The sequence below is a fragment of the Exophiala spinifera genome, assembly GCF_000836115.1.
Source record: "Exophiala spinifera strain CBS 89968 unplaced genomic scaffold supercont1.5, whole genome shotgun sequence".
NCBI classification, from domain to species: Eukaryota; Fungi; Ascomycota; class Eurotiomycetes; order Chaetothyriales; family Herpotrichiellaceae; genus Exophiala; species Exophiala spinifera.
The window spans coordinates 1,381,141-1,394,422 of record NW_015622517.1 but is presented as its reverse complement, the minus strand read 5'-3'; the positions used below and the strand labels follow the sequence as shown (position 1 = coordinate 1,394,422).

General features: G+C 51.5%; 3 protein-coding genes across 3 annotated transcripts; 2 read left to right on the top strand and 1 right to left on the bottom strand.

Annotated features, from left to right (window-relative positions):
- Window positions 1–5,700: 5,700 nt before the first annotated feature.
- On the bottom strand, window positions 5,701–7,385 carry PV08_07062 (uncharacterized protein; the record flags this gene model as incomplete). Its single annotated transcript, XM_016381394.1, has 3 exons — window positions 5,701–6,580; window positions 6,636–6,743; window positions 6,793–7,385. The coding sequence occupies 3 exons, from the start codon at window positions 7,383–7,385 to the stop codon at window positions 5,701–5,703; spliced, it is 1,581 nt and encodes a 526-aa protein (XP_016234496.1).
- A 936-nt stretch (window positions 7,386–8,321) lies between these two features.
- Window positions 8,322–9,482, top strand: PV08_07061 (uncharacterized protein; the record flags this gene model as incomplete). Its single annotated transcript, XM_016381393.1, has 3 exons — window positions 8,322–8,401; window positions 8,471–8,659; window positions 8,732–9,482. 3 exons carry the CDS (start codon window positions 8,322–8,324, stop codon window positions 9,480–9,482), a joined length of 1,020 nt encoding a protein of 339 aa, XP_016234495.1.
- Window positions 9,483–10,614: 1,132 nt separating this feature from the next.
- Window positions 10,615–12,047, top strand: PV08_07060 (uncharacterized protein; the record flags this gene model as incomplete). Its single annotated transcript, XM_016381392.1, has 3 exons — window positions 10,615–10,926; window positions 10,981–11,124; window positions 11,220–12,047. The coding sequence occupies 3 exons, from the start codon at window positions 10,615–10,617 to the stop codon at window positions 12,045–12,047; spliced, it is 1,284 nt and encodes a 427-aa protein (XP_016234494.1).
- Window positions 12,048–13,282: the final 1,235 nt, after the last annotated feature.

The window sequence follows — 13,282 nt, the reverse complement described above, 5'->3', positions numbered from 1 at the left end:
GTTTTGTAGGCTCGAACATCTGGAGGCGAGTTGAATGATCGCCCTGGGAAGGCAGCACCCAGGAGGATAGAGTTGAAAGGAATGAGCATGTGCCCCTAGAATGGATGACAAGTAAAAGATGAAGGACGTCTAGTTACCCCGGAGTGTGGATGACTAGTAGGATCGTGGTCTGGAGCTGGGTAGATCTCGGTTCACGCGCGAGTCGATCTCTCGATGTACTAGCGACAGTAGCATGGAACGATAGAGCTTCTGCCGGTGCTAGACAGTGCTGACTTGTCGGCAACAAGCCATGAGATGGAGATCCTGGGTGGGATTGGGCATACTCCGGTACGGGATGGCGGGTAGACGAAGCTTATCGCCGTGGCTATCCCAATGCCGCTCCAGTGGTGTTTGCTTTCGACGGTTTTGAAGCGTTGGAGATTGTGAGAGCGTCGGTAATTCGAATTGAGTTGTCTTTTGATTCGATGACGCGGTTCTGTCACTCTTCCAAGCCGTCAGTGGCGACAAATAGGACGGTATCACCTACTTCGCGGTGGTCATTCAATCGGGGACCCCGGAGCCCGTGCAGCCGTAGGCATGTGAAGGGGATCCGGCCAAAGTAGTCACATCCTGGTCGTAGCCGTAGCTGTGGCCACGGATTGTTGTGGCATGTTGCCATCCGCCGTCCGCATTGCTGCCTTTCAGTCTGGTCATTGGGACTGGCCATTCAATTAGCGAGCCAAGTCTCATTCTCGTATCCATGCAAGCCCAGGAGACGACAACGGACTTGAAACTCTAGGGGTTAGAAAGAAGCGAGCAAACGTGTCCCATCTCTCGTATAGGATGGAAAGGCGTGCCGAAGGTTGGGAAGGTGATGGGCCGTGTGACAGGGCGAATGTGATACGTTCGATTGTGATTTCACATTGATGCCCGGCAAGGAACGAGTACGAAATCTGTCTGCCTTACTGGTTAGCTTCGTTCGGGCGTCCGTAGTCTAATGTTGTGCAACGTCGGTTAGAAAAGAGATGTCTGGGCTCCGTACAGGGTTGAAAGAGACATGGGATTTCTGCTCTGTATTTTTGGTATTTCTCCTCTCCTTTGCTGTACGCAGTGGCTACTGGGGAGTCCCTGGTCGCCTGCCAGCTGTCAATGTCTTGTACGTTCCTATATATTACTGGCTCGGGTATCCGACTAGAGCCAGATTCAACACGGAGCGGGACGAGTCGGGCCTCATATTGGGCAGCCATGCGCACAGAAAGACAAGGCACCGTCCAATGTGAATTCAAGATCTTGGGAATAGTGTTTGTCTCGCGTTAGGAGCAATTGCAGGGGGGAATCAGAGGGCCCGGAGTGCATCACGTTGGGTAGCAATGCAGCCAGGACTGGTAGTTAGAGTGTGCTGGCAGGCAAAGTCCAGGGCGCAGGGCGCAGGGCGCGGGGTGTGGACTCCAGGCGTACGTTGGAGAGGCTCACTCTGCCTCACGTTGGGGAGCAATGCACCAACGATGCAGGATCCCAATCACCGAAACTACAGTAGCCTGTTCTGTGGCTGGGGTGGCTGGTGTCTGGTGGCTCACTACAATAGGCTGCACTGACTTTTGGGCACAAACACCAGGCCTTCGTGCAAGGGTGGCTTGATCACTCTGGACCCCCCAAGCAGAAGTGCAGTAAGCTATGCTTACTCAGGAGTACAGTAGGGATGTAGGCCACTAACGGCCTGAGTTAAGGGTAGATGTCCGAGTAGATACCTAGGTACCTAGGGACCAGTAACATGGTTATCCCGAGATTATGCAGGAAACATTGCCATCCAGTGTTGAAGCAGCAATCATCGATGCCGGAACATTCTCAACCGAGCGTGTCTCTTTTTCCGATTCAGGCTGTGTGTTTCTGGAGGCACGATGCTTCATTATTCATTACGTCCGGGGAGGTACTTTTGTTTGGAATGGCGGTTTTCGGGAAGCCAAACAATGGGCTGGTGCCCCACGCGCGGAGATCGTCAGGTGTTGGGGCGGGGCAGCCCTGTGTCTTTTGGCCGTTTGGCGTGGTGGGTCTGAGGCCTACGGTGTCAGTGTCGTCGGAAGAGGAGGAGGAGGAGGAGGAGGGAGGCTCGCATGCCGTGGAAGGGTCTTGGGAGGAGGTGTAGGTGCCATCCTTTGATGGGTCGAGACAGAGTGACAGGGTTTGTCTGTCAGGGTTGGACAAAGTCAGATCATCTTGTTGCCTCTCTGTGAAGTTGGTCGTTCATTGCTCTATCAAGACAAAGCATGACCTCGCACAATGCAACTGTTGACGGTGCTAGTCGCGGCGCCGTTCAGGTCATGCAGCTCTCTTGTGACCCACGGACGGCTCCGCTTCACTCACCTTGACAAGACGCAGCTCTTCCCACTGGGGCATCAAAAGGAGCCACTGTTCCTCTTATCTGCCTCATATATCGCCCTTGGAGAAGAACCTCTTGTCACTAAATTCGTTTAGAACGGTATACCCGTTGCCCTGTTACGTACGGACGTCTCTGGATATGCATCCACGGAAGTTCAAGGTGTTCGCAGCTGGATATCGGCAACGCGAGGGAGGGATTATGGTTTCGATTGCTCGAAACACCATTCTTCTGCCACCTGAGACGCCTCGCAGTAAGTTGTTTTGCTGTCCCTTCAACGGCAAAGCTGCGCCGCTTCTATGAAGGAAGGCTGCGGCTCAGAGAAGGATCTGGAGCGTCGAGGCCTCATCGTCTGTCAGTAAGTTCCAAGTCGAACTGCAACCCTGGTAACACTGTTGGGCGTAAGGCCGTTCCCGTTGCCAGACTGAGATGGGTGTCTCGCTGTTCTTCCCCGACTGAAGTAGTGACAAGCCAACGAGTAGCTGTAGCTGGCTGGCCGTGTTGATGAGGACAGAGGTCACGTATGGGTCGTCCAAAACCAACCAAGGCAGAAAGGGATAGGAGCCATGGTCTTCAGGGGTTGGCTTTCCATCAGGTCTGCCAGAGTCGGGCTGCTTTTCCTTTCCAGCTGCTGCCCGCCCGCAGTTGACTGCGCCCTCGCTACAGCTTCCTGATCCGCGTCCGCAGCTGCGCCAGCCCATTGTTTTCCCTTTGTCTCTTGTGAGTGCGCACAGATTGGTCCCAGCTGGGTACGGTGAACTTGTGTGTCAACAATGCACTGGATTGTGCTCGACAGATTCAGATGATGCTCTTGCCATTGACTGAAAAGCACATGCCAATGGTCTCGGCATGGCTCCACCTCGATTCGTCCTGGCAGCAAGAGTGCCCGAAGCCGACATTGTCAGAACGGGAGACAATTGTCAGAAGAGAACCAAACCGGGAAAGACGACATACTTCTCAATCTGGCACGAGATTCGCTTTGCAGAGGTCGTTCTCTCGAAGTCAAACTGCTCAAGTTCGAGATCGACGTGGTCGAAGCGGTTGTTCGTTCTCACCCTTACAACCCCCGAGTATTGCCCAGCAGCGACGGCCTGGGGGTTTCCGCGAGCCGTATCTCAATCTACTCGTTCACCGCGGACGCTTCGTCTTTAATACCCTTGAAGAGGCGGGTCTCAACCATAATGTGTAGCTGGATTCCAACTCTGTGGTTGTTCATTTTCCCAGAATGTGATTGGTCACTCCAGCGGGGGTGTTCCCGAGGGGATTTTCCGGGAGATTTTCCGGAGATCTCGGATGTCTCGATCGACTCGGGACACAAAGTGGCTTCTTCCAGCGCCTCAAGATCCACTGGCTTTTCCCCTGCATGATCGTGGATCGTCAGAGACTCGGCGAGGAGAGATTCTTCCGTAGACGGCAGAATGGATGGCGCCGACTCTGCCTGCACTGTTCTCGCCCAGTAAACCTGCCCGGGCGACGAGTGCGGAAGAAGTCCCAATCAATCGCTTGACTTTGTCCTTCAGCAGTTTCTCGTCCTCATCCTCCTCCTCCCCTTCATCTTCATCCTCATCCTCGACGGCCGTGATGATGCTGTTCTTCTTGTTGATGTTCAACCACCAAGTGCCACTTCGCACCTTCACACCCTCTGGCCAATCAGAGCAAAGGAAGTGAAGGTCACACACACATCTTGAGCAGACTGGCCAATGAGACGCCGAGAATCGTTGGCAGCAACCGACATGTGTCACGCGGACAATCCCAAACACCAGAACAGCCAGCCAACCGGCATCCCCGGCTCGCCCACGTGTGTTTCCCGTAACCGCCTCAAGAACGTGAATCTTTTCAGTCAGCGTTGGCGATGCTTTTTCATTGATGTTAAAACTTGTGGAACACCCTTGGTTTCATGACTGTTGTTCTTCCTAGCAAGTATGGAATACCACTACCAAGGTTCCTGTGTCTTTGTATTTTAACGGTTGGCGTCACAACACTGGGGAACAGGGTGAAGGCGGGAACAAAAATATCAGGTCAAAGACATAGAGGAGAGTGGATTACCGGTTTATTGTGGTAGTGGACCGGGAGCAGAGATCATCTGGGGCGAACATGCCTGGGTAGCATCCGAGTCTTCTATGGAAGTTCACATCGATCCTTCCTCCTAGCGCTCGACTCCAGCTGAGCCCCATAACTGTGGAAGTGTGCCAGCGAGTCATGTCAGTGAAAGGTGACACTAAGTGAACTTGACAAGATCTACCGAGGAATTTCGTGCTCCCTCGAAGCGTGGTACAAGCTTTGTCGCCTTGGTTGCCGGTGCAGTATTGATAAAGGGGTTGGAGCCTTGAAAAACAAAACAGCAGCAGCAGCAGCAGCAAGACCCATGGCGCCCGGTGAGCGGCACTCGAGGATGGAGCTGGGGCGCCATACCCATCCAAAAGTACGGATACAATATCAGGGGATGGTCATGGATGCCGTTCGGTGAGGGCGGCGGGTGAAATGAGTGAGATCTTGGGGGTGTTCCGCTCGCGTGCAACTCAGCCTGCTGCTCGCCGTCTGCCAACGCCATCATGGCCGGACGGCCCTTTCATTGACCCGGCCTCTGCGCTCTGCATCCCGAGGTCAGTTTTGCCAAGTGGGAAGCGGCGCAACGCGTTCACTGCCTGACTGTGATTGTCCAGAAGCTTGCTGCGCCGGTAAATCACAAGGTAGGTAATGTTTGAATTGAAAAAAAAGACATGCGTGCTCCAGTCTGATGAACATAGCGTACACCGTCCTTTCCTTTTTTGGCGAACAACAAAAACTCAACCCACAATCCCCCGGGGCCCCGGAGGAACCCGGAGGGATGATGGGTTTAGAAAACCAGGAGACCTGTTTTTTGAAGGAGCAACACGGATGGGACACGGGCCCCATTGTTGACCAAAATTTGAAAGGCATAATACATCAAGTGTACACATTTAGCGTAACCAACTGTTTAGGCGAATTTTTGGGTATGTATCGATTGCGCCAAGAAATATGGGATCGGGTTGTGCTGTGAGGCACTGAAATTGTTCCTGTGCTCGACTTGTACCTCGTGGATCGTCGGCCGGCCATTATGCGGAGCGTTGAACTCCTTCTTCGTGAGAGTATAGTACACATACTTCCCCTTCTTCCCAAGTACCGGCGCAATTCAGTTCTTTCGGGAATTCGCGGGTCCGTGGTGTTCGACTGATAGTATCCCACCATCCTCAATAATCCTACACGCACAATTTGTGCATTTCCATCCAACATTGATTCAAAATCGAGGTGCAATAATCAAGGAGGGTCAACCAGCCAGAGAGCTTTCCTAGTATTGCTGGGCTTCCATCCCATTCCTACCTAATCTCTCAAGCAAGCGCGCTATAGAGTGGCATGTACAACGCGCAAATATTGTCTATGGTGGTACCTGGCATATTCTGCTCAATCTCCTGCTCCGACTGTCCCAGCACGGCAACATTCGGCACCGCTTTCCAGCCCGGCCCACCTGTTGGGTTCTTTGCAAAGTCTGCCCAAGCCTTTTGCATGTATCGGCTTAGCGATTCTTGCTTGGTGGTAACGTCGCCCCTCGGGTAAGTTCCGAAAACCTCCGATATCTCGCTAGAGTGATATACGCCGGCGTCCGGAAATAACTGTGTGTTTGGGAAGGAAGCGTTGAATAGATACCGCCAGGTTTGAAGGCCAGCCATCGATGAGTAGTTGGCAACCTGGGCCGTGGGGCATAAGAAGCGGAAGTCGGTGTCAATCGCCGCTGCACGCTCGAATTCGTTGGAGATACCAGGAGATCCAAGAGGATATGCAGTGAGCACTCTGTTGTAAAAAGACTGGTTCATGTTCGGCAGAGTTCTCTCCAAATACTGTTGGGTTGAATTGTATGCAGTCACAAAAAGACGGCCCTCTTGAAAATTGTTGCCGATCAGGATCGGTACCTGGGCGATTTTCCGTTGCTGTCTAGCGACCCCCGAATGGGAAATAAATGTGATATTGTCTCTGACAGGACCAAATGCAAAATTACCAGGCCCTTCAATGGTTGACTTAATTTCGGTGGCAGGAATGGCTCGGACGCAGGCGAGCACGTCGGGCGCAGATGAGCAGTTCAGCCTTGCAACCATGTTTTTCCAAGGAGCAGTCGCATTTGGGGTGTTGGGATAGAAGGTTATTTGACCAGACTCCATGATGGCTGCGACAAACGGTGGGTTTTCGTCATACGAAGTTACCAACGCGTCCACACTTGGAGATATTAGCAAGTGCTGTGAGGGTGGAAAGGGGGAGGATAGTTACACACCTAGCTGCTCCAGCTGATTCTCCGAATATCGTTACCCGCTTTGGGTCTCCACCGAATGAATGGATATTACGTTGCACCCAATCCAGCGCAAAATGTTGATCGAGAAATCTACAGAAGTCAGCCCGTTCGCGACTTGGTATCTTTGGATAAAACCCACCCTAGGTTCTGCTGCGAAAGAGGCAGTTGAGGAGACATTGGGAATCCAAAAACATTGGTCCTGTAGTTCACCGACACCACGACAACGTCTTGGTTCGCCGCCATGAAAGACCCGTCCCAACGCGGATCGCTGTTGAAGCCAAGAGCAAAACCGCCGCCATAGATCCAGACCATAACAGGCTTCATTCCAGTCGAATTGGGTGCGTATATGTTGACATTGAGACAATCCTCGCTTTCCCCGGCTGGTGGAGGTGGAGTATTGGACCACGAAGCTACTTGCGCTGGCGGAATGCCATCCTGAGTGGCAAGCTGCTGGATGCAGGCTGGGCGGTATTTGGACGCTTCCAGAGGCTTAGTCCATGGAGTTGGTTTTGCTGGAGGCTGGAAGCGTACCGGAGACGCAGCAAAGGGAACTCCTAGGAATTTGTTGATTGGAAATCCACCTTCGGACAATGACGTCGCCAGACCAACAACAACTCCTGAATCGATCGTGGCTGAAGGAGGATTTTGGGATACCTGCTGAGCGAAAGAGCTAGAAGTAGCGTTGAGGAGAGAGAGGGCGAGAGATAAAGAGTAAAGATAGAATTTCACCATGGTGTGACCGTTATCAAATTCTGCTTGATCAGCTTTGGCCTTCTTTCACAGGAACTGTTCAGAATCATCAATTTTGAAGGTCCCTGCACTCTCTTAAATACCACGTTTCCGTTAGCATATTGACCGAGGAGATGCTGGTGGATATCAAGGTGGCTCATGATTCTGTCAGCGCCGCATGAGAGACTTCAATCGGAACGTGCGTTAGTCCCGAGAGATGGTGGCTCCTAGCCTGCGGTTGCCTGCGGTTTCCTGCTGGGACTCAACCTTGCGCAGGCTGTCCGGCCATTATCCGTTTGGGAAATACTATTTAGATCAACGTAACAGGGAGCTTTCTTGTTTCAACGATACTACGCCTCCGGATCTGCCACGTAGACGCGACGCGACATCCACAGAGATAGGATCGACGCAAAGCTTCACGGATGAATTTGAGCGCCTTTGGTGGACCAATACGTTTTGTGGTTATGGTTGCGTTAAGCAGCTATTCCGTTTGTGGTCATGGTTGCGTTTCCCCAACCGACTATTCGTTTTGTGGATGGCGTTGCGAGTTTAACTAGCACCTATTCATCTGGTTACATTGGCCTAAGAGTCACCAGATGAGCCTTTTCCCCATGATTACCTAGTTTCCCACACTTCTGTGTTCATAGCTTTTGCGAAAGCAAGGCTACAATTCAAGTTGCGTATTGTAACTTTACGATACATTAGAGTGGACCTTGGTATCAGGGTAATCGTAATGCGAGAATGTTGTCTCTAGATGAATTATAGGGAGAACTTACCGAGGGCTGGCACAGCCAGCGATGTCGAAAAGTTGAAGAACTAACCTCAAGAGAAGGGATTCCACCGAATCTTTCGCACATACATTTTCCTCCCTCCTCGTATTGTGTCGCATCCATTCACCCTACTTGACTTCTGGAACTCGTTTGGCTCATTCAATTCGCCATGAGCCCAGACTCTTCTTCTTGCACTGTGCCTGATCTGGCAGGAAAGGTCTTCATCGTTACAGGAGGTAATGCGGGCATGTAAGTTTCCATAGCTACCGGCAGAATTCCTGCCATGGCCAAGAGGAGAGTTCGTTGATCAGGATTCAGTGGCAGGGAAACGGTGATGGGTCTTGCATCTCATGGCGCGCGAGTGTATATGGGCGGGAGGAGCAAGCAGAAAGCCATGGATGCAATAGTAGAGATTAAGGAGAAGCTCCCCAGTGCAGACATTCAGTACCTTCACTTGGATTTGTCAAACTTGGAGAGCGTCACCGAAGCTACTCAAACTCTTTTGAAGTACGTTTGCAGTGTCTGTGTACAAGATGTTTCGCGTTGTTATTCGGGCTCTATTAGCTGACCGTTTGGCAGGCGAGAGACTGCACTTCATGGACTCGTCAACAATGCTGGAATTATGGGGGTACCGTTTTCAAAGACCAAGGATGGCTATGAGATACAGTTTCAGGTCGGTGCAAGGTCATGGAAGGCAAGAGCTTTTCGAGTACTGACAACCACGGCCGTTCAGACAAATTATCTTTCTCATTTCCTCCTCACAAAACTCCTCCTTCCTCTTCTCTTATCTACTGCAAAATCTTCAAGTCCTGGGAGTGTTCGTATTGTCAACGTCACGTCGGATGGGCACCAAATATTCGAAAACAAAGGCGGCATCTGTTTCGACGATATCGAGCTCAAGTCTGTGTCCACAATGAAAAGATACGGACAGTCGAAGCTCGCAAACATCCTTCATGCCAAGGAGCTGAACAGAATGTTCGGGCCAGAATCACCAGGTCGTGATGGCAAGATATGGGTCGCTGCTGTCCATCCGGGCCACATTGACACGGATCTCGGCAAGCAAGCGACAGGGGTGGCACCCACATACGTTCTTCGAATAATGAGATTCATGACTCGCCTTTTGAGAATTCTGGACGAGCCGGAAAGGGGTGCCTCGTCATCGTTGTGGGCGATAGCTAGCAAAGATTTTGAGGAGAGCAGTTCGGGAGCTTATATTGTCCCGTACATGAAGATCGGAAAGCCAAGTGCAGCGGCAATGGATGGAACACTCGCGAGCAAGCTGTGGAACTGGACCGAAGATCAGCTGAGACAGAAGAGGCTGCTTGGCTGAGCGTGCTACCGGCACAGCTGGCGGAAGAATGGCACAGGTTGGTTGTCTTCACTTGAGGCTGTCTTCGTGTAATGAAATATGGAACAAGGTATATGGTAGAATCACGTTGTCTTTAGAAGAAACTGCCGGATCAATCACTGCCGTTCATTACAGCCGCTTTTATTGTAGCCGCCAGGTATATCAATACACACCAATCACTTCAAAATGGCAGATGACAAGAGCCAAAACACAATCATCAGGCAGCCAGTATGATGGAGTTACCGAAAATTACCGCGCCTTACGTCCCGCCGTCGGCGTCGCGGCGGATAATAAATAATTCACCGCGGGGCTGACAGGGAATCGATTCTAACTAGACCCAAATCTCGAACCCATCCACAACTCAATCCTACACCACCACCACAGATCCCGGCACGCCGCAAGGTACTCTCCATTACCTCTTTCTACGATTAGACACTGTGTTACTTCTAACCCTCTTCAAGCCGGCGCCTATTTTACCCTCTCGTTCCCCAATTGGTCACTGGAACGCCTCGAACGCGAGAATGCCGTATAAGGGGCCCAGCAAAGGTTGTCGGAGATGTGTCTCTAAAAAGGTCAAGGTAAACATCCCTCGAAGTTTTCACGGCATTCCGAGAAGCCCATTACGAATCCCTGGTCATGAGCCACGTGCTTACACGAACCGAACCACGTTCTAAGAAGCCGATAGAACCACATCTGGAGCGAGTCCCCATTGTATTGGCGTCTTGTTCCCTCGTCCCGCTGACTACATCTGCGCATCACCGCTTGTACCGCGCAGTTTGAAGTTGTCTGTCTCATACAAATTGGTCCGCGCTAATTCTGCTAGTGTGATGAAAACAAGCCATCCTGCCTGCGTTGTCGAAAGGCTGGCCAAGCATGCGAGTATAAGGATCAATTCGACTTAATTCTGCGGAACCAGAATCACCATGTAGAACGGACTGTCAAAACGAAATGGCGACAGCGAATGACTAAGCCTCCTTCCAATCCTTCTCCCTCGCTATCGAGGAGCCACTCAGTTTCTGCCGCTGGTACCGGACCCCCTTCATCTCGAGAATTAATTCGCCGTAGCGGCCCGACAATTCCTACGGGCGTCTCCTTGCGCCCATCATTTCAGCATATGGTCCATCTACGATTCTTCTACGACTTTGCAAGCGCCCAGGACAACGGTATGACGAGAGGAGGCGCGCTTGGCCGGATCCCTCAAATGGTGACGACCTGCCCATCGAACACCTGGTTTCATTCTGCAATTTCGGCTCTTTCGTTCGCAAACTTTGGCGGCAGGCTCAAGTCCCAAGAGGCCAAGGACGCTGGTGTTGTGTTCTATAACAATGCGCTAGGCCGACTTGCCAGAGTCATGTCTGATTCTGGCGGCGCGAAAATACAAACAGATCAAGTTCTGCCCGGTATTTTCCTTCTGGGTATCTACGAGGTTTGTTGTTCGCATGTTCTGGAACCTAGATCTCAAGTAACCAACGGCTGATAGGCCATGACTTCAACCAGTTTTGACGGCACTTACGCCACCCACCAGAAGGGCGCAATTTCTATCCTGAAATTTCTATGGGACGGCCGTGCGCGGAAGAATAGAGTCGACAAACCCCGCTACGCGTCCGTCATCAACATGCAAGTTGTATGGCCAACCATCACCCAAATTCATTCCTCTACCTCCTTGCGTGCAGGCTTAGATGCCTGGATAGCGGAAAGTTTTGCTGACTTATGCGTCAGCTCATGCATTGTCTCTCTAACGCAGAGCCTCCTCCTCCATTTCTTGCAGATATGGAACTGCATACCACGGACAATCCTAGCTCCGAGCTGGCCGTTCTCATTTACAGAACCTGCGAACTCCGATATAGACTCGTGCAGCTTGAGCTACAACAGCAATCCTCGGTGTTGGACGATACAAATCTGGACGAGAAGGAGCAGAGACTAGATCAGTTACTCCGGGAAGCCATGGATCTCGACACAGCGCTGGAGGAATGGTATCAACGTACAAACGGCCGCGATGGATGGAACGTCACTCACTCCATTCCTGTCAACCCTGAGAGCCGACCACGATGGGCTCGAGAGCTTTTCAGTCACCCAGGCGCCCCTGAGCAAATGCTCATTTACCACACCATCCTCGCGGCCTTAACCATAGACCTGTACCGTGGCACTCGCCTGCTGCTAAATCTCTCAATCCTTGAACGGGCTCGCGGCAATGTCGATTCGCCGATCCTAGACGCCCAGCTAGTCTTGTACAATGAGTCCATTGCTGCGTCAACAGCTGCACTAATCATGGAGCTCATCACGGACCTGTGTATGGGCGTGCCGTCCATGTTGCAACTGACGGCAACGGGCGGCACGGACGACCCCCAATCGATCGAGGAGGTGTACAGCCTCAGAGGTCTACTGATGCTGTGGCCTCTTGTCGCGGCCGTGGTGTGTTTACGAAACGAGGACGTTCAAAAGTGTGATGCCGACGGGAAACGCGCTTGGGCGCGGTGTCTGCTTGCATTTTTGAAGAATTCATTGGGTTTGGCGAAGGCGCAAGCGTTCATTGCAAAGGACAGCTAAGAGAAAGGGACTGCCACTGGCTGATCGTATTCATGACCTTAGCGCCTTTCTGGTCATCAAACATGCTGAAGAGCGCCTTGAGAGCCTGGTTCCGGCCAAGACGCAGAAGCCAAATCCTGTACCAAGGAGCCAGTGTGAAACACTGGATGCTACATACTTTTAACGATAAATGAGCTAGTAAATTACCCGGGGGCTAGAAGGGGGTTGACACTGCAGAAAGCTTTAAAAGCCTATCTCTGAAGCCCCGGATCTCGCATAGGTTGCTTCCCCATCTTTTGACAAAGGAAAACTCTGATGATGGGAGCAATAACCCGTGCTTCTTAACTCAGTATGATATTGATAGCCAAGCGCACAAGGAGTTAAAAAAAAGAGTAGGGGACAAACACGGCATCCCACATATTGTCCGACCACAAGGTGCATGACTTGGTAGCCTACACTAATCGAGCATATATATATATATATATATATATATTATATATGCCCCAAACTGTGCTTCGTCCCTTACCATTTTCGTTCAGGAAACGGAGCCAGGCCGCTTTAATCCAGCACGTGATGGAGCATGGGAGGCACCCGGACGAGGACAGCTATGTTGAAAGTTCTTTGACCAATTTAGCAGAGTACTGCCCGATCATCTGCGAGGTGCAGACATGCCAATGAACGAGTCGTCTATGGCTAGTATTTCCAAATTCATGATACCGATTGATATCGCAGGTAGCGCCTTCGTACCGAGCATACCTATCTCTAAGTCGATGATCATCTACTGACTCGTTTTCGTCTACTTGTAGATGCCACTGTCCTACTCAGACTACATTGTGGGATGCGTCGGCCCATGGAGGTAGAATTAGCCCCCGTCAAAGCAAATGCTCGGCAAGATCCGTCCCAGCCTGCCAACCAAACCTGAATTGCTATTTCTTGTGCAAAATAGGACATAATATTGTGATTACGGTTCTGCCTGGGTTGAGAACAATACAGCGGCATCCATAACTCAGACGCACGATAGGGGGAGCGTCGGGAGGTGATTTTCGTTGCCGAAGTTGGATTCCCACCAGGTTCTGCGACCGTGCCTGCTTCATGCCTTGATTGTTGGGCGTTTCTGCTTAGTTGGACATGGTCATGCGGACAAGAAATTGGGTTGGTAAGGCAGACTCATGAGGGCAGGACACTGAATGGTAATTGTCCTTTCGCTACTAGGATAGAGGCGGTTTCACGTAAGCACGACAATATGGAGAACATTG